The 27,094-nt window shown below is 45.8% G+C and overlaps 1 protein-coding gene across 3 annotated transcripts in view; it reads right to left on the bottom strand.

Annotated features, from left to right (window-relative positions):
• The window catches only part of Tbcd (tubulin folding cofactor D), an 86,707-nt gene that overhangs the window by 41,361 nt on the left and 18,252 nt on the right, over positions 1–27,094 (bottom strand). For all 3 annotated transcript variants that reach the window (XM_068354972.1, XM_068354973.1, XM_068354970.1), the window contains exons 4-9: positions 18,999–19,183; positions 18,174–18,312; positions 7,872–8,082; positions 6,658–6,874; positions 5,983–6,131; positions 823–934 (exon numbers count right to left, since the gene is read on the bottom strand). In XM_068354972.1, coding sequence (XP_068211073.1) covers positions 823–934; positions 5,983–6,131; positions 6,658–6,874; positions 7,872–8,082; positions 18,174–18,312; positions 18,999–19,183 — 1,013 coding nt within the window. The remainder of the gene's footprint in view (positions 1–822; positions 935–5,982; positions 6,132–6,657; positions 6,875–7,871; positions 8,083–18,173; positions 18,313–18,998; positions 19,184–27,094) is intronic.

Below are 27,094 nucleotides of genomic sequence, written 5' to 3'. Positions count from 1 at the left end.
TCGCGAGTTTTTGTGTGTGTTTTCTGTCGAGCCGCTGGAGCAGCAGCTATTATATATTCACCGGCTAAGTTAAATATTTAAAAATATAAGCTTAAAATCTTTGGATTTTATTGAGAAAAGGCCACCAACTCAATCATACCTCAATTCTGTGACAAAAGTGTTCAAGATTGTTCTCAAGAACCTTATTTGTACCCAGCATCTTAATTCCCATTCAGAATAGCCACTTAGTTCCCTATTCTCACTACTAATCGAGTTTCTATACCAAAAAGGTAGGCTGTTTTAACCATTTAACTAAGTCATGACTTACAAAAAAGATTACCACTCTAGCATATGACTTAGATTCAGACTACATAATTTTGTAATGTTAAAAATACTTTCCACTAAAAAGTCTAATGAATTTTTTCAGATCACAAACATTTAGACTATTTGATTTTTTTTACAATAAAGACCAACTTTCCAATAAAAAAAAATCATACTTTTTTATATCACAAAGATTTACAGACTATTAGATTGTGCTTTGATAATAAAGACCAACTTTCCAATAACAAAAAAGCATCATATTTTTTATATTGCAATCTTTACAGACTAATTGATTGTGCATTGATAAAAAAGACCAACTTTCCAATAACAAAAAAGCATCATACTTTTTATATCGCAAACATTTACAGACGATTTGATTATGCATTGATAAAAAAAGGTAAACTTTCCCATAAAACAAACCCATACTTTTCCATATCACAAACATTTGATTATGTATTTCTGAAAACGTACCAAAGCACTGAAAGTACAAAAGAGACGAATCAAGCAAATCCCCTTTCCTACCTAATATTGGAGCCTACAGAGCACTGTCCGCGCAACTCATCGTACACCAAAGCCTTTTCAAGAATTGGTGCAATTGCTGGAAGCCTTTGCGGTAACAGCAAACCTCGACGAGCTGAAAAATAAAAAAAAATTTTGGAGAAAGAATGGTATAGATTCATGATGTATACTATACTCAATTTTTTTTAACGAGGAGCATTTGCACCGACTAGCAGGGGTGCCCTTTTAGCTCGGAAACGTTTCCTGCTAGCTGATTGGTTGGACGAGATAATTCTAACCAAACAGCTATTAGAATACTTTTCCGAGCTAATAGGGCACCCCAGTGAGTCAGTGCAAATGTACCTTATTAAAAAAAAAGTTGAGTATATCTTAAATTTTTATAAAAATATTTTTTAAAGCAATGTAAAATAATGATGGTTTTATACATGCAGTTAGCCTAAATTGAATTAAATCTCCTAAAGTACAATAAAATTATGACCTTGATACAGTATATACAATTATCAACATTGAAATTAATCTCTCCTATGTTACCTGAAAAATGTAGGTGAGAAAATATACACATATATGAGAGAGAGAGAGAGAGAGAGAGAGAGAGAGAGAGAGAGAGAGAGAGAGAGAGAGAGAGAGAGAGAGAGAGAGAGAGAGAGAGAGAGACTCTATCTGAGCCTCAAATTTCTACAACTCTGCCTTCCAATTTGTTTTAATTAGTGATAAGTACTGTTTGAATGTTAATTATTTATACAGAATGCACACTCCCCAATGTTTATATTGCTCCCTCTCCAGAAGATGTTTTAATCAACATTTACACCTAAATTTTAAAAGTAATTTTCATTTTCTTTCCTTTTACCCCCAAGCTATTTGGAACTTTCCAACCCTTAATCCCCAGGCATTTTTTTTTTTTTTCAAGCCCATTTTGCAATATATATTTTTTAAATTGCTCTAACAGCCTTAATTTTTGTCATAGAGAGGTCAGGTTGGTCTCATTCTTTTGGAAAATGCCTGAAGTTTCTCATAAAGTTATAAAAAAATATGCAAAAAAAATGCAAATAGCAGTTTTTTGCAAGGACGTACCGGTACGTCCATGGGGATAAAGGGATGAGTTTTGTGAGACGTACCAGTACGTCCATTGGAGGTAAAAGGGTTCATAGACACATGCGACTTCAAAATTAATGACACACTCTAGCGGTTAGGCTAATGCCAAGAAGCAGTAATACTCCAGGGACTTTCTTTTCTCAGTCTATCGTTCTTATTAGTTGGGACACACTTCAGATTGCGGTAAGTTTTATTGTCTTTTAAGTTGTCTGCCTTTGATGTGTGTCTGTTTGTATCATTACTTCCGCCGATGAAGTTTGAAGGAGGTTATGTTTATACCCCAGTTCGTGTGTGTTTGTATGTTTGTTTGTGAACATCTTCCTGGCCACAATTTTAATCGTAGAGTTATGAAACTTGCAGGGACCAACTGTTATGTAAAAAAAACTGAAAATTATCAGATTTGGGAAGATTAAGGTCTCGGTCAACAAAAATGTCCAATTCACGTAATCAGCCACAAGTTTGAACATCGTTGTCACAAAGACTTCAAACTTAATCTATATTCGAGAGTATAAAAATCCACGTCAATTGATACATGTTAAGCTCAAAGGTCAAGGTCAAACAAAAGGTCAAGAAATATGCAGTCGCGGCGGAGGTCTGTGCTCTACCGAGTGCCCCTCTAGATTATAATTGTTATCAATATTCCAATTATTTCATTCTAGCATATATTAGTTTGTTGAGTGTAGTTGGAAAAGTGTATGGTAGAGTACTGATTAATAGGATTAAGGATAAAACAGAGAATGCAATCTTGGAAGTACAGGGTGGTTTTATAAGAGGTAGGGGTTGTATGAATCAGATTTTTACAGTTAAGCAGATATGCGAGAAATATTTAGCAAAAGGTAAGGAGGTGTATGTTGCGTTTATGGATCTGGAGAAAGCATATGATAGAGTTGATAGGGAAGCAATGTGGAATGTGATGAGGTTATATGGAGTTGGTGGAAGGTTGTTGCAAGCAGTGAAAAGTTTCTACAAAGGTAGTAAAGCATGTGTTAGAATAGGAAATGAAGTGAGCGATTGGTTTCCGGTGAGAGTGGGGCTGAGACAGGGATGTGTGATGTCGCCGTGGTTGTTTAACTTGTATGTTGATGGAGTGGTGAGAGAGGTGAATGCTCGAGTGCTTGGACGAGGATTAAAACTGGTAGGCGAGAATGATCATGAATGGGAGGTAAATCAGTTGTTGTTTGCGGATGATACTGTACTGGTAGCAGACACAGAAGAGAAGCTTGACCGACTAGTGACAGAATTTGGAAGGGTGTGTGAGAGAAGGAAGTTGAGAGTTAATGTGGGTAAGAGTAAGGTTATGAGATGTACGAGAAGGGAAGGTGGTGCAAGGTTGAATGTCATGTTGAATGGAGAGTTACTTGAGGAGGTGGATCAGTTTAAGTACTTGGGGTCTGTTGTTGCAGCAAATTGTGGAGTGGAAGCAGATGTACATCAGAGAGTCAATGAAGGTTGCAAAGTGTTGGGGGAAGTTAAGGGAGTAGTAAAAAATAGAGGGTTGGGCATGAATGTAAAGAGAGTTCTATATGAGAAAGTGATTGTACCAACTGTGATGTATGGATCGGAGTTGTGGGGAATGAAAGTGATGGAGAGACAGAAATTGAATGTGTTTGAGATGAAGTGTCTGAGGAGTATGACTGGTGTATCTCGAGTAGATAGGGTTAGGAACGAAGTGGTGAGGGTGAGAACGGGTGTAAGAAATGAGTTAGCGGCTAGAGTGGATATGAATGTGTTGAGGTGGTTTGGCCATGTTGAGAGAATGGAAAATGGCTGTCTGCTAAAGAAGGTAATGAATGCAAGAGTTGATGGGAGAAGTACAAGAGGAAGACCAAGGTTTGGGTGGATGGATGGTGTGAAGAAAGCTCTGGGTGATAGGAGGATAGATGTGAGAGAGGCAAGAGAGCGTGCTAGAAATAGGAATGAATGGCGAGCGATTGTGACCCAGTTCCGGTAGGCCCTGCTGCTTCCTCCGGTGCCTTAGATGACCACGGAGGTAGCAGCAGTAGGGGACTCAGCAGTATGAAGCTTCATCTGTGGTGGAAATGTGGGAGGTTGGGCTGTGGCACCCTAGCAGTACCAGCTGAACTCGGCTGAGTCCCTGGTTAGGCTGGAGGAACGTAGAGAGTAGAGGTCCCCTTTTTTGTTTTGTTCTTTGTTGATGTCGGCAACCCCCCAAAATTGGGGGAAGTGCCTTTGGTATATGTATGTATATATTTCCAAATAAGGTACCATAATTTTCTTTATTTTAGAATTGTGCAATAAACAAACTAAAGACAATAGGAAAACTGAAAAATAATAACAAAAACATATAAGGAACACTCGTGCCAACCTTAGACATGACTCCAAGGATTCTTACATTCATTACTAGAAGTTCTAAAATTCTTTCAGGATTCAACATTTTCTTTATTATTATTATTACTTGCTAAGCTACAACCCTAGTTGGAAAAGCAGGATGCTATAAGCCCACAGGCTCCAACAGGGAAAATAGCCCAGTGAGGAAAGGGATCAAGGGAAAATAAAATATTTTAAGAACAGTAACAACATGAAAATAAATATTTCCTATATACATACATACATATACCAAGGCACTTCCCCCAATTTTGGGGGGTAGCCGACATCAACAAAAGAAACAAATACAAAAAAGAGGACCTCTACTCTCTACGTTCCTCCAGCCTGACAAGGGAGTCAACCGAATTCAGCTGGTACTGCTAGGGTGCCACAGCCCACCCTCCCCCGTTATCCACCACAGATGAAGCTTCATACTGCTGAGTCCCCTACTGCTGCTACCTCCGCGGTCATCTAATGCAACGGAGGAAGCAGCAGGGCCTACCGGAACTGGGTCACAATCGCTCGCCATTCATTCCTATTTCTAGCACGCTCTCTTGCCTCTCTCACATCTATCCTCCTATCACCCAGAGCTTTCTTCACTCCATCCATCCACCCAAACCTTGGCCTTCCTCTTGTACTTCTCCCATCAACTCTTGTATTCATCACCTTCTTTAGCAGACAGCCATTTTCCATTCTCTCAACATGGCCAAACCACCTCAACACATTCATATCCACTCTAGCTGCTAACTCATTTCTTACACCCGTTCTCACTTTCACCACTTCGTTCCTAACCCCATCTACTCGAGATACACCAGCCATACTCCTTAGACACTTCATCTCAAACACATTCAATTTCTGTCTCTCCGTCACTTTCATTCCCCACGACTCCGATCCATACATCACAGTTGGTACAATCACTTTCTCATATAGAACTCTCTTTACATTCATGCCCAACCCTCTATTTTTTACTACTCCCTTAACCGCCCCCAACACTTTGCGACCTTCATTCACTCTCTGACGTACATCTGCTTCCACTCCACCATTTGCTGCAACAACAGACCCCACGCTCTTAAATTGATCCACCTCCTCAAGTAACTCTCCATTTAACATGACATTCAATCTTGCACCACCTTCCTTTCTCGTACATCTCATAACCTTACTCTTACCCACATTAACTCTCAACTTCCTTCTCTCACACACTCTTCCAAATTCTGTCACTAATTGGCCAAGCTTCTCTTCTGTGTCTGCAACCAGTACAGTATCATCTGCAAACAACAACTGATTTACCTCCCATTCATGGCCATTCTCGTCTACCAGTTTTAATCCTCGTCCAAGCACTCGAGTATTCACCTCTCTCACCACTCCATCAACATACAAGTTAAACAACCACGGCGACATCACACATCCCTGTCTCAGTCCTACTCTCACCGGAAACCAATCGCTCACTTCATTTCCTATCCTAACATAAACTATAAAAACTTTAACAAACCACAAGGAAGAGAAATAAGATAGAATAGCGTGCCTGAGTGTACCTTCAAGCAGGAGAACTCTAACCCAAGTCAGTGTTAGACCATGATACAGAAGCTATGGCACTACCCAAGACTAGAGAATAATGGTTTGATCTTGGAGTGTCCTTCTCCTAGAAGAGCTGCTTTGGATAACTAATAAAAGAATAAACTAAATGTGAAGGGATAAAGGATAACCGACCTTGCAATCTCTACCTAAATATAATCTGAATTGCCTTACCTAGCTCCGCTAGAGCTAAACATCCTCCGTGCCACGCTTTGTCAGACTCTCTTGTTGAAAAGAGCTCTAAAATTGCTCCGACGACCTCGTCTGCAAACTCCTGCGGTAACCGTCCCGTTACTCGTCCAATCCCTTTAGCCGCTGACCACCTGGAACGAGGGAAGTCTTTCAAATACTCAGACAACTCACATTAATTTGAAATTCTCCATCTTTAATCATAACGGATAAAATTATAAATAATCTCTGGTTCTACGGGGAAGGTTCAACTCATATGGAATTTCTAAATAATTTATGATATAATTTATACAGAATGTTTGTTTCTTTATACTAATTACTATCTGCAATCAATGGAGAAGACAAATTCTTTGGAAACACATATTTGGAGGCTAATTTTACTATCAGTTCACATTCATGTATAAAATTTCATCCTTGTATACTGTACATGTACAGTACAAAGGGCAATGAATTCTTCTTTTGCTGAAATACAATCACACATGAATAGTTTATGAGAAATCTAAATTTATGAGAATATATATATATAGATATATATATAACCACATCAGACAGAGTATTTATGCATTTCATATTCAAGATGAAATGGGAATACAATATTGTATATATTTTCTCAGACATCATCCAAAATTCAAAAGGATATGAAAAACTGAAATGACTAACCTGACAATTGTGTCCTTGTCATTTAACCCTTGTAGTAAGCAGTCGATAACCTCTTCGACTTCCGCAGCCACTTCATCGTCATCCTCATCGTACTCCTTGGCATCAGGGTCACTTTTCCACTGATCCTGTGACGATGCACCCTGAATGTTGATGGCCAGACTTCTGCTGCCCATCTGGTACCGCCAAGCAGCAACTTTGGGCTTCAAAAATGTAAGACCTTGGCAAGGAAGACAAAACAAAACTTTAAGCTTATTCAAAGTGATGTCATGCATTTTGACAAGACTTCTGTTATTATTTTTACTAGCTAAGCTACAACTCCAGTTGGAGAGTTATAGGGTCCTTTGACTGGCCAGACAGTACTACATTGGATCCTTCTCTCTGGTTAGGGCTCACTTTCTCTTTGCGTACACATACACGTACACCGAATAGTCTGGCCTATTCTTTACAGATTCTCCTGGCTTCATACACCTAACAACACTGAAATTACCTAACAATTCTTCTTCACCCAAGGGGTTAACTACTGCACTGTAATTGTTCAGTGGCTACATTCCTCTTGGTAAGGGTAGAAGAGACTCTTTACCTGTGGTAAGCAGATCTTCTAGGAGAGGGACACTCCAAAATCAAACCATTGTTCTCCAGTCTTGGGTAGTGCCATAGTCTCTGTACCATGGTCTTCCATTGTCTTGGGGTAGAGTTCTCTTGCTTGAAGGTACACTCGTGCACACTATTCTATATTATTTCTCTTCCTCTTGTTTTGTTAAGTTTTTATAGTTTATATAGAAAATATTTATTTTAATGTTGTCACTTTTTAAATATCTTTTTTTCCTTATTTCCTTTCCTCACTAGGCTCTTTTCCCTGTTGGGGCCCCTAGGCTTATAGTATCCTGCTTTTCCAACTAGGGTTGTAGCTTAGCAAGTAACAATAATAATAATAAAACCAGGATGCTTTAAGCCCAATTGCTCAACAGGGAAAATAGTCCAGAGAGGAAAGGAAATAAGAAAACAGACTAGTGTGCATGAGTGTACTCCCAAGCAAGAGAACTCTAGCTCAAGACAGAGGAAGACTATGTTATAGATGCTATGGCACTACCCAAGACTAGAGAACAATGGTTTGATTTTAGAGTAAAAACTATTTTCAAATTTGTCAGCATTGAAAACTTGATACGCAATGCATTACACTTCTGATTGCCCTCAAAGACAAAGGAGTGACTTACCTATGCGCTGAATAAGCTTCATGGCGAGTTTACGGATCGGAGTGTCGATGCAGGTGGTCGACTTGCTCTCAATAATACGCGTCAAGACTTCCTTCGAGTACGGAAGCATCTCTTCTCTTTTGCCATGTTTGAATACCAAACCTAGAGCTCTTAAAACCCCTAGCTTGTGAAAAATGGTATGTACATCTGAACCTTGGTCATTGCATAAAACCTGCATTAAAGAGAATTTACACAAAATAAATAGCCAGTTCAATATACAAGCAATAAAAGAGGTAAATGACAATATAAAGGGATTTTGACGAAGGAAAAATCTATTTCTGGGCGAGGAACCTGTGTCACCCAGTGAAATGCTCCATATAGCACCATTTCTAAGGCATAAATACAGCTAAATATACTAGAGAAAAAAGATGCATAGAATGCTAGGAATAAACCCAGCTCGCTCACTCTAATGACTGTCGGTATAGTAACTGGGGCATGTAAGAACCACAACCATAGGTCCCTCACCAGTTAGACCTCTCCTTCTTCAACATACCCCGGAACAACGAGGTGCCGTTCTACACCCGACTACTGCCTTCTACTACGACTATCCTCCCCTCACCCCTACCCCTCCCCACGCTCCTTCCCTCATTCCTCCTTAGCACCACCGAATTACCTATTTTCATACTTGTCTGGAGTTCATATTGCTTCTCTCTCAAGGCTAGTTAAATGTAGACGTCTACCCTTAAACTAGAAATTTCCCCTTTTTCTATTCTGGTGACTGCCATGCCCTCTAATGTAGCAAAAGGATCGTATGGCAGTTTATGGCAATCCTACCAAATGAGTATATCATATTCCTTTGTCTTTCAGTTATTTAGTCATCACGGAACTGTGATTTTGCGTTTTAGGAAACTCAATAGTAATTCATTATCAATTATTAAAGGGGAGGTCTTCATCTGTACTGTATTCTCAAATCCTTGACTAAAGAAATATGTTTTCTTGGCACAACACAATAGGAAGTAAAGTTTAAGTTCATCTTTTGTAGATCCAATAGGTTATTACAAGTCTTACGGCAGAAAAGTTTGCGAATCCTATTTTTCATTATTTTACATTAAAATATTTAACATCCTAATATTATGAACGTATATAGTACCATGAAGTACAGAGAATATCTAACATAAGCAACTAATCTTTTCATGCTGATCACATGTTTGTGCTCAGTAGAGAGGAAGAATCACTCTGACTCAGAGAATGGATAATACTATCATTGTAAAATTTCATTCAATAAAACACCTCCGATGCCATTAAGTGCGAGCACTAAATTACAATGTCAGTCAGCTTCTAAACACTTGGGCAAATGGACCTTCTAATAAACTGTTTACCTGCGCCAACGTGGTTGGAAAGAGGCTATGTTTTTGCCCTAGTTTGTGTGCTTGTTTGTGTACAGCTTCCTGACTGCCAACAATTTTAATTGTAAAGTAATGAAACTTGCAGGGATTAACTGTTATGTAAAAAAAAAAAACTGGTATATCATAACTTGTATATGCCACTTACTTACCACATGCATATTCTACCTACATTTAAGGTTGCAAATTTAATTCTAAGCCTTCATAAACCCTTTCTCAGTCGACTCCTAAATTTTAAACTAATTCTCCCGACAGACTTTAGCCAAAGCACTGTTAAGACCGAGATTTAAATCCTCACAGCATTCCCAAAGATTGGCTTTGAGAACTTGTGGTCATTTACCGAAGAGCCGAGATCGATAACCAGCACTCCCGTTATGACTACAATGATAGAGAACGGTGCCCTTCATGAGTTAGCTTACTTCCAGCATGATAACTTCACCTGAAGCTTACTATCGCTCTTCAATACTTCCTTCCTGTAAAGGTGTAATATGTCCAAGAACTTGATCATTCTAAACATTTTCTTATAATCTTTACAAATTGAAATAAAACGGATTTTGACGTAGGAAAAATGACAAATTCGTAAATAATTTGTATTTTTCCTAACTATACAAACCTTAGCTATTTACATGGGGTGGTTACTTCGGCGCAGCCAATGACGAGCCATAAAGTTTTAACGAGGGTTTCCTTCCCCACCGCTAGTTAGCGGGGGTGGGGGGGGGTGAGGAAGGAAGGGGTAGCTAGCTACCCCTCCCCCTCACACACACCGGAGAATACTCCACTTTACTTAGAGGTAGGACTTATCTTGGGGGACAGGGCTGGCGGGCACATAACTGTAAATAGCTAAGGTTTGTATAGTTAGGAAAAATACAAATTATCTACGAATTTGTCATTTGTTCCGTAACTGAAATACAATCCACGCTATTTACATGGGGTGACTTAATCCTAAGGAAGGGTGGTAAGTCCCGGCCATACTGGCTTTGGCTTGCCCAGGGATTCCATATTCGAGCAATCAAGTACTCGGACAATAGGGAATCCCTGCTCCTCGCTGGCGGTTGTGAAACTGCCACGGCCTACGTAAGGTATGTGCGAAGGTGAAAAGTGACTTGTCCCAGGCAGTTGCCCTGGAGTCCCTCAGGAGGGAATCCCGGCAAGGACTCTCCCAATACCACCTCGTCAGGGTATGGGGACATGACAGTATTACACCTAATACTAGGAACACAAGGAAGGATGGTCTACCTGCAGTGGTTTGAGGTCAGCTGTGCAGAGAACCCAGGATGCTGCTTTCTCCGTGGGAGGAGAGGATGAAGAAAAGGATAAGGGCCAGACAGATCTTTTCATTCATGCAGACTAACACCAGGTAACAATGCCCTCAACCTTCTGCTACTTGTCCATCAAGGAGCCTGAGGTTTAGACCAGCTGTTGTGAAGCCACCACAGGGCCGATAGAAACGTATCAAGCCTCCTGTGGGTCATGTCTTGCAGGTAAGGGGCTGAGAAGAAGGTCTGATGCTTCAACATCCCCACTTGTAGGACCTGCGTCACTGAAAGATGCTCCATGAAGGGCAGGGACGTATCTAAGCCCCTGATATCATGGGCTCTAGGGCGGTGCGACGGAGAAGGGTCAGAATTCAAGGCAGGGTGTAGCACCCTGCGAATCCGGGCCGAGATGGTACTCCTGGAGACCCTTCTCCTCGTTACCCAGGATCCACGAACGAGACTTGGACCTGGAGACGAACTGCAGCTGTTCTCTGAAGACACCAGCTCGGACCCCCTACCAGCAAGGTAGGAGATGGACTGAGTCATCTGCAACAGGACGGAGACTCGAACCCTGGAAGGAGTCGAAGCGGGTCCGGCACTCCCAGATTCTGAGTCTCGGCAACAAACCTCAGGGACGAACCTGAATGTTGCCTCCCCATAACCACCTGAATGGGCGAAATCGTAAGAGAGACCACGTGACTCGCTTGGCTGAAGATAGGCTAGCAGGAACACTGTCTACCCAGAAGATGGTGGGCTGGGAACTTACGTAGTGGTTCGTCAGGGGGTCTCTTTAGAGACTCGAGGACTCGAACCACGTCCCAAGGAGGAGGTCTCACCTTCGACTGAGGGCAGGAGAGGACAAGGCTTCGCATGCGAAGGAAGAGTTCCAGCGGGGGGAGAAATGTTTGTCCCTAGAGCCAGGAAGCAAGCCTTAAGGCTGAGGGATAGCCTTTCACAGTCAAAACTGAAAGGCACACTTATCCCACAATCCCACTTGGGGCTCCGATATTGCTGGAAGCGGCAATGTGTGGAGGGATGCCCTCTCCCCGACACTGGTTACAGAAACTCGCCCTATCACCTGGGAGACTACTTGCGGAAGACTTGCGCAGGTGTCCAGGCCTCCTTTTCGCCACTTGTTGTGAAAAATCTCTCTCTTTGAGGAGGTGCTGGATAGACTCCCGGCGGGAAGAGGAGCAAGCTACAGAGGCAACACATCGATGGTGTCCCATCGTTGCTGGAAGGCCTCCTACCAGAGGGCCTTGGGATCCGTGACTGGGGAGCAGTACAGCGGGAGCTTGCAGCTCAGTGCTGTAGCAAACCGGTCCACCAAGGGAGCCCCACCGAGGCAGGACTTGTAGGCTACTTGAGGATCCAAAGACCACTCGGAATGTGGTGTCCGTGACACACTGCTCAGACTGTCGGCGAGCCCATTCCTTTGCCTGGAATCAAGCGAGCTGCCAAGGAGACCGAGGGGGACTTGGACCATCCCGGTATCTCTACCGCAGGATGGGATGGTTGTACTGAAAAGTACCTCCTTGTCTGGGCCAGAAAACCATCACTGTGGTGTTGTTGATCCTCATAACCACAGAGTAGTCCGCCAGGCTAGGTGGAGCTACTGAAGAGCCAGAAACACGGTTTCAATCTCTAGTAGGACTAGAGAAGGTTCTTCCTGGTTCTGACCCCCGGCCTGAGGACCCGTGGATCAGAACGTGGGCAACCCCCCCCCCCCTTTCCTTCGACGCGTCCGAAAACAGCATCTAGTTAGGGGGAAGGACGAGAAGGACCACTCCCTCTTGTAGGCCCTCGTCAGCTTCCCACCCCCATGGGTTCGTCTGTACCGGTTATCCCCTAGGGGTCTCGGCGTCTGGGGAGATGTGCCCCCGACTCCCCTGCGCCCCGAGTCGCCACTGGAGAGAACTCAACCTGGGGCGACTGTGGAAACCAGACGGGCCAGGGAGGAGAGACGTAACAACCTTGGGTTGGAGGGTCTTCTTGTGTGAGGAAAGGTCCCGCGACCTTCCTCTGCCTTGGTACCCTGACGTCTGAAGGGAAGGCTACGGGAGATAGGAGCCTCAGACCAGGCTCGGTATACCAGACTCTGAGAGGGCTGCGGGGAGAACTCCTCGAGGACCACCATGATCTTTAGAACTTGGTAAAGTCCGAGGAGCTTGTCCCGATGACGAAGAAGGGAAGCCTTTGAGTGTGCCAGGATCGGCCAGCCACCCAGGAAACGGAGTGGCCGGATGCCGATGCTGAGCGCCCGTGAAGAGATCCGAGAGGAAGTATCGGAGAACTGTTGAGGTGCCGTGGAGAGGCCGAAGCACAGCCCTTGAACTGGTATACCCGCCTTCCAGGCGGACTCCAAAGTACTTCCTTGAAGATGAGTGAACCAGGACCGGAAGTACGAGTCCTACCGGACCAGTGTACCCATGAAGACTAGTGGTCTCACTGCAAAGCTGACCGCGTCTGCTGTCGCTACGCTGAACGGAGACTGTTTGACAACCCTGTACAGAGTCGAGAAGGGAAGGAGGCGACTACGGAGGCCTCGAAACCTGTTGGCCACCTCTTGGAGGGGGCGCCTCTCCGACATGGACTGGACTTCCGCCCGGAGGACCCATCCCCTCACCGATCCCTACCCAGGGAGAAGGGAGGGGCTTGAAATCACCCGGGACTGTTGAAGGAGACAAGCTCGGAGAGCTGGCCCTTGGCCTAGTCTCTGGTGCTCTTCATTCCCTGAGACCAGGGCAAGCTGCACTGGCGTAAGGGAGGCCTTGGGTGAGTAGAACTCGGTCCAGAATCGAATCCTTCCCTTACCGAAGAGGAATCTCTGAATCTGGGATCCCCTTGAGGTTTCTCCTGAGGGCAAGAACCTGCCAGAACGCTAGTTCTGACCCCTGGAGCTCCTCCTCCTGATGGACTGGCAGCAAGGTCTCCCATCCCCGGAGGCTCTTCCTGGGGAGACTCGTAGACATGCCCCAAGGGTCCAACTGGATCCTGTCGGATCCTTGTGGAAGACAGGGCCTTAAGATCCCTCCTAGGAGGGAAACAGGACCCCAGCGATGAAGGATGTAAGGCTTCGCCCCCTCCGCACGATAGGACCCTCAGGAAGAGGCGGGGATTCTCCCTATGGAGTGAAGGGGGAGAGGACCAGGTCTTCCGGCCCTCCTGGGGATGGGCAAAGCCCATCTGCAGGGGAGGGGAGATGGAGTCTGAGGAGGGCTCATCGCCTGCGTAAGGACTTGCGAAGGGACAGGATAGTCCTTGGGGAAGATACCATGCCAGGGATTCCTCTCACCCCCTTCAGGGGGAGAGAAAGCTGCTACTGATTAGTGACCCCAGTCAGAAGGCACAGGCTCATCGCCTGCTTGAGCGCTCTGACGACGGCATCCCACCAGGGATGCCGACCAATCCTCACGCTGACAGGGAGTCCCTCTGGAGGGAAGAGGATCGTTCGATCCTCTGGGGGAGATGAAACATGAGGGTTCGCCCGTAGAGAGTCTGCAGTGAAGGGAGAAGAGACCTTTAACCTGTCCGGAAACCTCCCCTCCTCCGGAGAGGGCGCTGCTCTGCGCTGCGGGGGAGGGAAACGCGGAGGTGGCCTGACCGCCATAAGCCCTGATGTAAACAGGGCTCGGTCGTGTCGGAGAATGGTGCGCCGATCACGTTGACGATCGCGCGGAAAGCACAGATCTGGGTAGCGCGTTAATAAAGCATGCGTAGCAGAATAACCGTGCCTGCATGGCTGTGTGAGCGTTAGCGTATCGGAGACCGCGTGAACGATCCCCGCGTCTCCGCGCGTATGAAGATCGCTGGCGCTTGCGCGCAAAAGACCGTGGGCAAGGGAAACCATCCCACGCGTGAACGATCTCGGCGAAAAAAGGTCGCCGGTGCTAGCGCCGTCGGCGATTGCATGTGGGGAACCATCCTACGAGAGGAAGAATAACGCTGAAGAAACTCTGACGATCTTCGGTGCTTACGCGAGTACGAAGATCGTTGGCGCTAGCGCGAGAGAAAAAAGTGTAGGAGACAGTAAGCGGGAACCCATAGTGCCCGCGTGCGAATGATCTCCGACTATGCAAGACGATCGTCGGCGATTCGCGCAAGCCCAGACGATCTTCGACGCTCACGCGTAAGCGACGATTGTCGGAGCTCGCGCGCGAGAGAAGATAGTCGGCGATCACGAGCGGGAACCTCGGTGCCCGAGCGCGGACGATCTACGACGATCGCGCGCGGGAAACCATCCAGCAAACGGAACGATCTTCGGCGCTCACGCGTACTGCGAAGGTCGTCGGCGCTCGTGCGCCCAGCGCCGAATCCGAAGATCGGCGGCGAACGGCCATCGACGATCGCATGCGGAGAACCGCGCGCGGATGGCCTCGTTGCCGTGCGCGGGAAACCATCCCGCGCACAGAACGATCATTGGAGCTTAAGTGTACTAAGATCGTCGGCGCTCCCGCTTAGTGCCGGAACCGAAGATCGCTGGCTAACAGCCGTTGATGATCGCGTGCGGAGAACCGCGCGCGGGAAACCATACCGCGTACAGACCGATCCTCGGCGCTTACGCACACTAAGAAGGTCATCAGCGTTTGCGCGCCTAGCGCTGGATCCGAAGATCGCCGGCTAACGAACGTTGCCGGGTTGACGATCGCGAGCGGAAGGGCCTTGAAGGTCGCGCGCGGGAAACCATCCCGCGCGCGGGCGATCATCAACGATTACGCGTTAGCGCGAACAGAAGATAGTTGGCTAACGATCGCACGACCCTCGACGATCGCGAGATCGCACGCGGGAAACCATCCCGCGCGCGGGCGATCATCAACGCTTACGCGTTAGCGCGAACAGAAGATCGTCGGCTAAATCGTCGACGACCGCGAGATCGGGGACGGGAAATAATCCTGCACGCGGGCGGTCTTCAGCGCTTATGCGTGAGTGAAGATCGTAGGCTCCTGCACAACAGAAGATCGTCGGAAATGGTTGAAGGATCGCTAACTCGTAGATCAGGAACTGGGTTGTGTCCCTAAAAGGGAGAGCATCCCCTGAAGAGGACCAGGAGGTCTACTTCAGTGCTGACGATCAACTGAGGGACTGCTAAATACTCCGAGGAGAGGTCTCTGTGAGATACCTTTCCCGCGAACGAGAGAGGTGGCCTTCTTAGAAGAGACTTAGAGACACCGAAGGCTGAACTACTGGTGAGCGCCAGTGCGCTATCTCAGGAACCCCAACGATGTGCGCAAATGCGCAGGGAACGTTGGTAGCAGCCTAACTGAATACTGGAACAGGGTGTCTCTAAGGCAGTCTCAGGAACAGCAGTAACAGCAGTCGAGCGCTAGCGCGTAAGGGAACGTTGGCGCGCAGGGATACCTGGCACTTAAGGGACTTACTCAGGGTGTGAGAAAGTCTCTCCTGCCCCGAAGGGAGGAGCCCGTTAGATTACGGGGGCGTGGGCGCCCAAGGCGCGTCTGCAGTCAGGAACGGATACAGTAGGCAACAGGAACACTGAGGGATGAGAGACCAAGGGTCTAACGTAGCCTGAGTAGCGAGGCATCGAGGGGATAGTTGCAAGACCCCGAAGGGTCAATGCAACGAGAAACCGAAGTTTCTCCGTCACTAAACACTGAAGTGTAGAAGTGACTAAAGTTACAAGAGCCCGAGGGAACTGCGTAACTAAGATCCGAGACCCCGAAGGGTCAGGGAAAAAAGAGAAACCGAAGTTTCCCTGACACTAACACCGAAGTGCTAATGACTGAACAGCAAGCTGTTGACGACAGGAACAATCCTCCGAAGAGGAGTCTCTATGAGTGGTCTCTCTCGCGAACGAGAGGTGAGCACTTCGTAGAAGAGACTGGTGAAGGAGCCCCGATAGGTCGTGAGATCAGCAGACGTAAACAGGAACCATCCTCCGAAGAGGAGTCTCTGTGAGTGTCCTCTCACGCGAACGGGAGGGAACACTTCGTAGAAGAGACAAAAGGAGCGATCCTCCGAGGAGGAGCCCTTAGTGCGGCCTCCCTCGCGAACGAGAGAGGGCCGGACTGATCCTGCAGCTGCTCAGCCCCTTGAGCGTAGCTACAGAAGCGACCGCTCAGCCCCGAAAGCATAGTCACTAGTACCATGGTCTAGCCTTGCAACCGCTCAGCCCCTTGAGCTAGTCACAAGGGCGGTCGCTCAGCCCCAAGAGCATAACCGCCAAGGACCAGGGAAAAGTAAAAGGGAAGTTAACTTACTACCCTGGAGGCGAACCTCCTTATCGTTCTAGGATGCAATGAAGAGCTGGCAGCAATCACGGGGGAACTTCTAAGAGAAGGAAACACCCCTGATGAATGCCTTGAGAGACGGCGGCGAAGCCGACTCCCCAGGATAAACAGGACAGCTCTGCTTCGAAGGCACACACAACAGGCACGAAGAAACAACATCGTAAACTGGAAAATAAAACAGAATAATTATTTAACAGAAATTCCCCCGGGTGAAACTCCAAAGAAAAACCCTGAGGGAAAGAACATAAGAACGAAAGAAGGTATGCGCCCCCCTCCCCCACCCAGCATGCCTAGGTGAGGGGGGGGGGACGAAAGTTAACAAAACAGAATTATAACATGATAATTATGCAACTGACTTTGAATGTTCCAAGGATCACCGACCCCCGAAGGGATGTGAGCCCTGAGCTAAAAAGTTAAAACACAATTATATTCGTAAAAATAATTGAGACAAATAAGACGAAATAGCGACTCGGTTCTGAGAAGCTATCGTAGGCGTAGTACGGAGTAAGAGGTGAATGACCTCAAGAGAAGGGCTGGTCTCCACGAAAGGCAACCATGGTGTCCTAGAAGTGAAAGGCCGTGATCACGAAAAGATCGTGGTGGCCTAAGCCGGCGAAACTCTAGTAGACGTACACAACACACACCGCACAACACCGAAAGCAAAGGAAACTTACTATTTTCTATACACAAAAATATATATAAACATCAGTAATGTTTAAATATATTAAGTATAAGAAAGGGTAAGTTAAAAGACAAAACAATAACGGCCGTCAAGAGAGGATAGGAGCGGAGACCTCCGATCACTATCCGAGCCAAAAGTAAAGTGGAGTATTCTCCGGTGTGTGTGTGAGGGGGAGGGGTAGCTAGCTACCCCTCCCTACCCCCCCGCTAACTAGCGGTGGGATAGGAAACAATCGTTAAAACTTTATGGCTCATCAACGGCTGCGCCGAAGTAATCACCCCATGTAAATAGCGTGGTTTGTATTTCAGTTACGGAACAAATCTATTTTTGGGTGAGATAGCCATGTCGTCCTGATAGAAGTTCCCTTCGGCAGCTTCCTACTGTATAATATTTCTGTGAGTGATATCACAAGAGAATTACTGTCAGGTATCACAAGGTTCTAAGCCCCGGATCGACTATCCGAAGATATCGTGTATAATCAGGGACGTATCCAAAGATAACCATAGATATCTGCAACCCCAATAGACTTTACCCAATCTAGTCAACTAGGGGAAAAGGATAAGTGAGGAGCTGTTACATATCCTCTCCCCCTAAGGTGCCCCTGTTCGTCACGTAATGAGTTATTCTTTTGTTCGTTCGCAGCGTCTTACTGCTTAAGTAGTTTTTTCGTAATAAATAAATTCTATGTGAAATACACTGTATTGTAATTGCTTACCAACTCCACGAGTACTTACGTCAAAACAATAGGCAAAAAATTCAGGCACGTATTTCTCCTTCAAGTCAGGTCTTGTTATGAATTTTGACGCGACAAATGCCGACATCTGCCGTGAGTGCTGAGACGACTTCAGGTGTGTTTTGATCACAGTCATGAGCCTGTAAAAGAAAACAAGCAGCAGGATAAAGTGAGCTGTTACCTACTCTTTTATTTATTATCACATTACCTCTAAGTTTTATCTTTTGTTGGATCAAGATATGAAAAATGTGAAGTGATATTTGTGTGAGTATCAATGTCATTTACATGAAGGATAAAAAGGGAAAATCATGGTACTTCTTTAAGCAGGGTAGCTTGATCGAGACCACACAGACATCTCTATGCATAAGAATGATGGGAAACTGAAAAAATAACCCATTTGGATGTTACCGTTTCTGTTAAATTTTTGCAATGATCTTGCACCTCAAAGTACTTTTAAATAAAGAGATTAGTACGATGTTTATATCCAAAGGTAAGGTAATTTAAGAACATATGTGTATTCTCAAAAAGACTAACAAAAGTTATCACAAAATTTCAAATAAAATTACCAATAGAATTCCAGACAATAGAATAAAAATATCTAACAGGTTAGTCACAGCATTAGTTTAGAAACGGATTGGTCATATCATAAGAATAAAAACAGGTTGGTCATAATATTAGAATAGATTGCTGATCATAGCATTAGAATAAAAACAGGTTGATCAAAACATTAAAATAAAAAACAGGTTAATCATAGCACTAGAAGTATGTAAAGGCAAAACAGAAAATGAATACTGCCCGTATCCATCCAAAACTACCAGCAACAAACCTTTCTACTACAGTAGGACACACCGAGGAAGCACTCGACGTCTTTGATGTGGCATCGAAACCCATCATGTTGAAGGGCATATAAACGATGATGGAAAGCCAGAGTAGGAGAACGTAACATCGGTAAAAGTCTTTGGATCCTTCCTCACACTCCAACATCTCCAACACAGGAATAAGATCATTTACCTGTAAAGGGAAAAATAAAAATAAGCGACATGAACAGAATCTCATTACTGTACTCTCAATGACAACAGATAAATTATCAACCTGAGATAACTCAATACTTCAGTACTGTAAGTCGTAAAGCAAATAGAAATTTGGATTTATGTCAAGGAAATTGCTACAAATTAGAATTAGAAGTTTAATATTCTTAAAGGTAATTAGGTCCTCAACTTACAAATATTTGGAGATACAACTGAAAATAATAAAGATAAGGAAATACTGTAATATGATATTTTCCTTAATAAAATAAATTTTTGAACATACTTACCCGGTAGTTATATATATAGCTTACGTCCCTGACGTCAACGGCAGAAAATTCGAAACTCGCGCCAACCGCCAGTTGGATAGCTAGGTGTACCACCCCTGCACCCTAGCGAGGTACCTGGGAACCATTCCAGTGACCCTCATATATTCCATGCCTCTAGTCTCTTAGAGGGGAGGAGGGTGGGCCTAAAATTATATATAACTACCGGGTAGGTATGTTCAAAAATTTATTTTATTAATGAAAATATCATTTTTAAACACAAGACTTACCCGGTAGTTATATATACAGCTGATTAACACCTTTGGTGGAGGGTTAGAGACAGCTAGCATATCTGGAATTCTACTTAAGAGTTAATTAAAACAAAACTTAGGGTTCGTACCTGATAAGGAAGCTGACTTCAATGATACTCTGCCTCATTATGTCTGCTAGCTTTATGAGATCCAGCGATCCCCCCAGGGGGCTGAAGATCTCGTAGGGACTGTCAAACCGGTGTCAAAACCTCATCATGACAGAACTTCCTCCAATAACCAGTCCCGGGTGCTCTCAAGGAACAAACATGACCACCTGACAAAATCAAAGATTGGGGAAGACTGACACAATCTCCACAAACAACCATAAAAAACAAAAGTACCAAGAGAAGAAAAGGTTATTGGGATTATGGGAACATAGTGGTGGATCCTTCCCCACTATTGCACTCGCAGCTACGAATGGACCCAGAGTGTAACAGTCCTCGTAACAAGTCTGAACACCTTTCAAATAATATGACACGAACACAGATTTGCTCCTCCAGAAGGTTGTGTCCATTATGCTTTGTAGAGATCTGTTCTGCCTGAATGCTGCCGACATTGCCACTGCTCTGACTTCATGAGTTTTGACCTTTAAAAGTCCAAGGTCTGATTCATTACAATGAATATGAGCTTCCTTAATCAAAAGCCTGACAAAATATGATAAGGCATTTTTAGACATCTGTAAAGAGGGCTTTTTGACTGAACACCACAAAGATTCAGACTTGCCTCGTGAATCTTTTGTTCTCTCCTAGTAGCATCTCAGAGCTCTAACTGGGCATAAGACTCTTTCTACCTCATCTCCAACCAGATCCGTAAGATTTGGAATCTCGAATGCTTTAGGCCAAGGCTGAGAAGGGCGTTCGTTTTTGGCAAGAAAGCCTAATTGTAAGGAACAGACAGCTTTACCATTACGAAATCCAACGCTTTTGCTAAACGCATGAATCTCACTCTTTTAGCTGTTGCAAGACTGACCAAAAATAAAGTCTTCATAGTGAGGTCTTTCAAGGCAGTTGAACCCAGTGGCTCAAACCTGTCACTCATAAGATACTTCAAAACAATATCCAGATTCCAGGCTGGAGAATCTTGGTTCCGTCGTTTTGAAGTCTCGAAAGACTTGAGAAGCTCTTGCAGATCCTTATTGCCAGAGGTCAAGGTTTCTATGCCTAAACACAGTAGCTAACATACTCCTATAGCCTTTAATAGTAGAGGAGGAGAAATTGCACTTCCTTCGAAGATATAGCAGGAAATCCGCAATTTGAGCTACAGAGGTACTGGATGAGGAAAGAGAGTTGATTCCACACCACTCTCTGAAAACCTGCCACTTAGATTGATAGACTTTGATGGTCGAAGTCCTTCTTGCTCTTGCAATAGCTTGAGCTGCCTCCTTCGAAAAGCCTCTAGATCTAGCGAGTCTTTCGATAGTCTGAAGGCAGTCAGCTGAAGAACGTGGAGATTTTGATGCAATCTTTCCACGTGGGGTTGTCTGAGTAGATCTACTCTTAAAGGAATTCTTGGGGTGTCTATCACCCATTCCAGTACCTCTGTGAACCATTCTCTTGACGGCCAATAGGGAGCCACTAAGGTCATCCTGGTTCCTTTGGATGTCACAAATTTCTGTACTACCTTGTACAGGATCTTGTAAGGTGGGAAGGCGTAGAGATCTAGATTGGACCAGTCCAACAGAAAAGCGTCTATGTGGACTGCTTCTGGATCCGGAACAGGGGAGCAATACGCCTCTAACCTCTTCGTCTTCGAGGTTGCGAAAAGATCTATGCAAGGGCGACCCCAAAGACGCCACAGGCTCTTGCACACATGAAGGTTGAGGGTCCATTCTGTTGGAAGGATCTGATTCCATCTGCTGAGACGGTCTGCCATTACGTTTTTCTACCCTTGAATGAATCTTGTCAGAAGTATAACGTTCCTCTCTCTTGCCCACACCAGGAGATTCTTTGACGTCTCGTACAGAGATATCGAGTGTGTTCCCCCTTGCTTTGAGATGTACGCCAATGCTGTCGTGTTGTCCGCAGTGACCTGAACCACTTTGTTGGTGACAAATTCCTCGAAACTTTTGAGGGCTAAAATAACTGCCAACAACTCCTTGTGGTTTATATGCAAGGATTTTTGGGTCTCTGACCATAGGCCCAAGACTTCTAACTTGTTTAGGGTTGCTCCCCATCCTGTGTCCGAGGCGTCGGAGCATAACACAAGGTCTGGGCTCTTTATTGATAAGTCGAGACCTTCCTGGAACTTGTCTGGTTCTTCCCACCCCCGAAGGCAGTCTTTGATGGGGTTCGTGATAGGAATGGACATCGTTTCTAAGTCCCTCTCCTTATCCCAATGGCTGTTGAGATGGAACTGGAGAGGACGAAGATTCAGTCTTCCCAGTGGGACGAATTGTTCCAAGGAGGAGAGGGTTCCCACCAGACTCATCCATTTCCTTGCTGAACAGACTTTCTTGCTTTGAAACGATCTTAGTTTCAACTTGGCTTGCTCTATCCTTACGGGAGACGGATAAGCCTGAAAAATCTGACTCCGTATCGTTATCCCCAAATATAAAATCTCTTGAGATGGAACCAAGAGAGACTTTTCCTAGTTTACAAGGAGACCCAGTTCTTTCGCAAGGTCCAAGGTTGTCTGAAGATCCTTCAGGCAGTGATCGTAAGAGTGCGCTCTGAGAAGCCAGTCGTCGAGATACAAGGAGGCTCTTATGCCCCTTGAATGTAGGATCTTTGCTACATTCAGCATGAGCTTCGTAAAGATCTGAGGTGCTGTGCAAAGGCCGAAGCATAGGGCTCTGAATTGGAAGACGTCTCCCATGAAAACAAACCTGAGGTAGGGTCTGAAGCTTGGATGGATGGGGATGTGGAAGTAGGCGTCCCGAAGGTCTAATGAGACCATCCAGTCGTCCCTCCTTACTGCTGCTAGCACTGACTTCGAAGTTTCCATGGTGAACTTCGTTTTGATGATGAACTTGTTCAGCGCACTCACGTCCAGAACTGAACGCCATCCCCCCGAGTTCTTGGGTACCAGGAATAGACGGTTGTAGAAACCCGGTGAACAAATATCCTGAACCTTCTCTATGGCCCCCTTTTCTAACATAAGAGACACTTGGTTTGAAAGACCTTGTCTCTTTGCCTCCTATCTGTATCTGGGAGAGATCCACGGGAACTAAGATCAGAGGAGGGCTCCCTAGAAAGGGGATCTTGTAACCCTCCTTCAAGATCTGAATAGACTACTGATCTGCTCCTCTCTTCTCCCACGGTTGCCAGAATTTGAGTAGTCTGGCACCCACTGCCTGAAGGTGAAAGCAGTCAGACTCTGCTTCGCCCTGCTCTGAAGCCTCTTCTCTTACTCCTTCTAGCATCAGGTCTGGAACTACCCCTGCCGGAAGATCTCCCTCAAAAGGGCTGGGAAAACTTGGGAAAAGTATCTTCCTTAGGCTTGTGGCTGGTAAATGAGGGTGGAAGAGCCTTTCTAGCAGTCTTGGAGACAAGATCCTGAGTAGCCTTCTGAGCTAAGGCTGCAGAAATCTCCCTGATAAGCTCATGTGGGAACAGCAATGGAGAAAGAGGCGCATATAAAAGTTCGGACTTCTGGAAGGGAGTAACCCCCGGCGAAAGAAAAGAGCAAAGTTGATCTCTTTTCTTAAGAATGCCTGCAGAAAAAAGAGCTGCAAGTTTATTAGAGCCATCCCTCAAGGCTTTGTCCATGCACGACATCAAATGGACCAGGGCAGAGGTATCACCCTCTTTAAAAGTCTCAACTTTCTTACCCAAAGCCCCAAGTGTCCAGTCTAAAAAGTTAAAAACTTCAAAGGCTCGAAAAATTCCCTTGAGAAGGTGGTCCATCTCTGAAGAGGACCAAAAAATCTTGGTCTTTCTTATGGCCGACCGACGAGGAGCGTTTACAAGGCTTGAGAAATCTCCCTGGGCAGAGGCAGGAATCCCCAAGCCGAGAACTTCTCCTGTCTCGTACCAGATGCTCGACCTCGAAGCCAGTCTAGCTGGAGGAAAGGAAAAAGCCGTCTTGCCTAAGGCCTTCTTAGACTGTAACCAGTCACCCATCAATTTAAGAGCTGTTTTAGACGAGCGCGACAATACCATCTTAGTAAAGCGGGCTTTCTTAGAGGCTTTCCCGAGAGTAAACTCAGACGGAGGCGAGTGCGGAGCTATAGGCACAAAAAAGGCTGAAAACTCTTCCGTAAAAACTCTCATTAGTTTTTTAAGATCGGCAGAATGACGGAAAAAACAGAGTCCTCGTCTTCTGAAACGTCATCGAACTCCATAGGAGAAAGCTGGCCTTCTATTTCCTTCTCTTGTAATGTTTCTTCGGGAGCAGTAGGATTAAGAGCAGTTTCTATTTCAGAAAAATCCTGAGTGCCAACCACAATAGAAATAGGCTCATTGCGAATAGTATCAGGCGGCAGAGTCGTGTGCGGCTCATCCGAACGCTCGCGATCAGCTCGATTGGAGACAAGAAGTTCCTGTACATGAACTGTATCGATGTCTTGAAAAGAATGAGCCTCCTCATCGTAATCCAAACTAACATCCGAAATATGACAAGCGATAGGACGTTCAGGATCATATTCAGAAACACGCTTGCCGTCAACTTCTGACAAGCGTTCAGTACTACGAACCGCTTGTTGTTCAGCGACTCGTTCAACTGTAATCCTTCCGGAAACACGACCTGAAGGACACTCACTAAAATAATTGGCGGAGAGAGAAACTCCCTGAATTATAGGACGTTTGGCAGCCTGCTTGTAAGGACGTTCGGTAGCCTGTTTGCAAGGGCGTTTGGCAGCCTGTTCCGAAGGAGGATCGGCAGCCTGTTCCGTAGGAAGTCCAGGATCCTGAATCGAAGGACGTTCGAAAGACATCCAAAGAACGAACATAAGCCTGTTTAACAGGACGTTCGGTAACCCGTTTGCAAGGACGTTCAATAACCTGCTTAACAGGATGTCCGACGTCTTTCTTAGAAGAACGCATGAGCACACTGTCTAAGGCAGAAACTCCTTGCTCTTGAAAGAACGTTCGCGTTCAATAAAAGAACTGTGGACTGCGGACTTGGGAGAACGATCACGATCACTTCCTAAAGGATGTTCGTAGCGGCTAGCAGGAAGCTTAGATCTCCGATTACGAGGGCGTTCGGGAGCACGTCCTAGTTCGCTGCTCCGATCACGACCGCTGATATGAGATTTGTCGCTACGCAGGTATGATTGCATAAAGGACGAGAGCCTGCTTTGCATGTCTTGAAGAATTACAAAGTTAGGATCCGAACGTTGTGAAATCGGTGATGAAATCACAACGTTCTCCTCATCGCTAAACGGAACAGAACGCCTAAAAGGCGAAAACCAGTCTGAAGGCTGCTTGGGAGCTTGGAATGAGGTAAAGCCTGGTCCTGAGTGCAGAGAAGGATCCTTGGAAACGTCCAGCGTTCTAAAAGGACATTTAATCGGGGGACTTTCAAAAGGCTCTGGAGTATCCCAGTGACTACATCCAGGTTTTGAACTAGCAGGACGTCGATAGGCCATATCATAGGACCTCTTAAGAGGTCTGGAAGCGAGCTTCCAGGCTCTTTTAGGCAAGGGGTCGTCCGAAGACGACGAAAAACACTTAACCTCACCTTTCCAATGGTGAGGGCGAACGTCCTGGGAGGCGCCCACAGGTACGTTCGAGGGGACGTCTGCTCCTTTGTTAAAGCCTCTCGTCTCCTTTCGCCTTTCGACATTCCTTCTCCCAGGGGTTGGGGAGCTTGGAAGAGGTCTAGGACTAGGAGAACGACAGACACGAGCAGGCGCACCCTCAACTGCACTTTCACCTTTTAATAGTTGCACATCGGACATCAACTGTGTCCTGTCCGCAGCCAAAGATTCAACTTTAGCGCCGTGAGCTTGAATCGCCACTAACATGACAAATTCGGAGATAATTTGTATTTTTCCTAACCATACAAACCTTAGCTATTTACATATAGTTTACTTTCAGCGTAGCTGAAAGGACGAGCCATTAGAATTTAACGAGGGTGTATTACCCCCGCGCTAGTTAGCAGGGGGGTAGGGGAGTGGTAGCTAGCTACCCCTCCCCCCTCACACACTGGTGCACTGCTTCACTTCACTTAGAGGTAGGACTTGCCTTGGGGGACAGGGCTGGCGGGCAAATATGAGTAAATAGCTAAGGTTTGTATGGTTAGGAAAAATATAAATTATCTCCGAATTTGTCATTTGTTCCGTAACCGTAATACAAACAACGCTATTTACATAGGGTGACTTACCCTTAGGAAGGGTGGAAAATCCCCAGTCTTACTGGCTTTGGCTTACCCGGGGACTCAGAATCCGAGTGAGCAGCACTCGAGAAAAAGTCCCTGCACCTCCCAAGTTCTTGCTACGCAAGAAACGTGCGGCCTACATAAGCTTGTGTGTGGAGGGAAGAAGTGTGACTTGTCCTAGGAAGTCGACCTGAAGTCCTTTAGCTGGAATTCTAGGCTAGGACGTTCCCAATACCACCTCGTCAGGGTATGGGGGACGCAACAGTATCAACTCAATACTAGGAACACAAGGAAGCATGGTTTACCTACAGAAGTTTGAGGTCACCTATGCAGAGAACCCAGGATGCTGCTTTCCCCAAGAGAGGGGAGGATGAAGAAAGAAGTAAGGGCCAGAGATACTTCTTTCATTCATGCAGTCTAAAACCGGATAACAATGCCCTCAACCTTCTGCTACCTGTCCAATAAGGAGCCTGAGGTTAGACCAGCTGTTGTGTAGCCACCACAGGGCCGATAGACGTATCGAGGCTCCAGTGGGTCACGTCCTGCAGGTAGTGGGCTGTGAAGGTCGTTAGACGCTTCCAGACTCGAGCTTGTAGCACCTGCATCACAGAGTAGTTTCTCTCGAAGGCCAGGGGCGTTGCGATGTCTCTGACATCGTGTGCCCTAAGGCGACGTGACGGAGGAGGATCTGGATTCAGGGCGTGATGGATGGCCCTTTGAGTCCAGGCTGAAAAGGCATTCTTGATGACCCTCCTCTCCGTCCTCCATGTGCTCCCAAACAGGGCTTGCACGTGAGGATGAACTGCAGCTTATCTTTAAGATAACCCCTCCGACTCCTTACTGGGCCTAGTAGGAGAAGGTCTGGGTCATCTGTTACAGAACGGAGACTCGAAATCCTGAAGGAGTCGACCGAAGGTCCGGGACTCCCACATTTGAGTCTAGTAACCTACTCGGGGACGAACCTGAACGTTACCCCCCCCCCCTATCCTCTTGAGTGGGCAACGCCGTACGAGAGACCATGACGTTCGTTGACACGCTTGGCCGAGGCCAGAGCGAGCAGGA

Source organism: Palaemon carinicauda, chromosome 31, assembly GCF_036898095.1.
Source record: "Palaemon carinicauda isolate YSFRI2023 chromosome 31, ASM3689809v2, whole genome shotgun sequence".
Taxonomy (NCBI): domain Eukaryota; kingdom Metazoa; phylum Arthropoda; class Malacostraca; order Decapoda; family Palaemonidae; genus Palaemon; species Palaemon carinicauda.
Note: the sequence above shows the minus strand (reverse complement) of the source record. Positions and strands in the feature narration are given on the sequence as shown.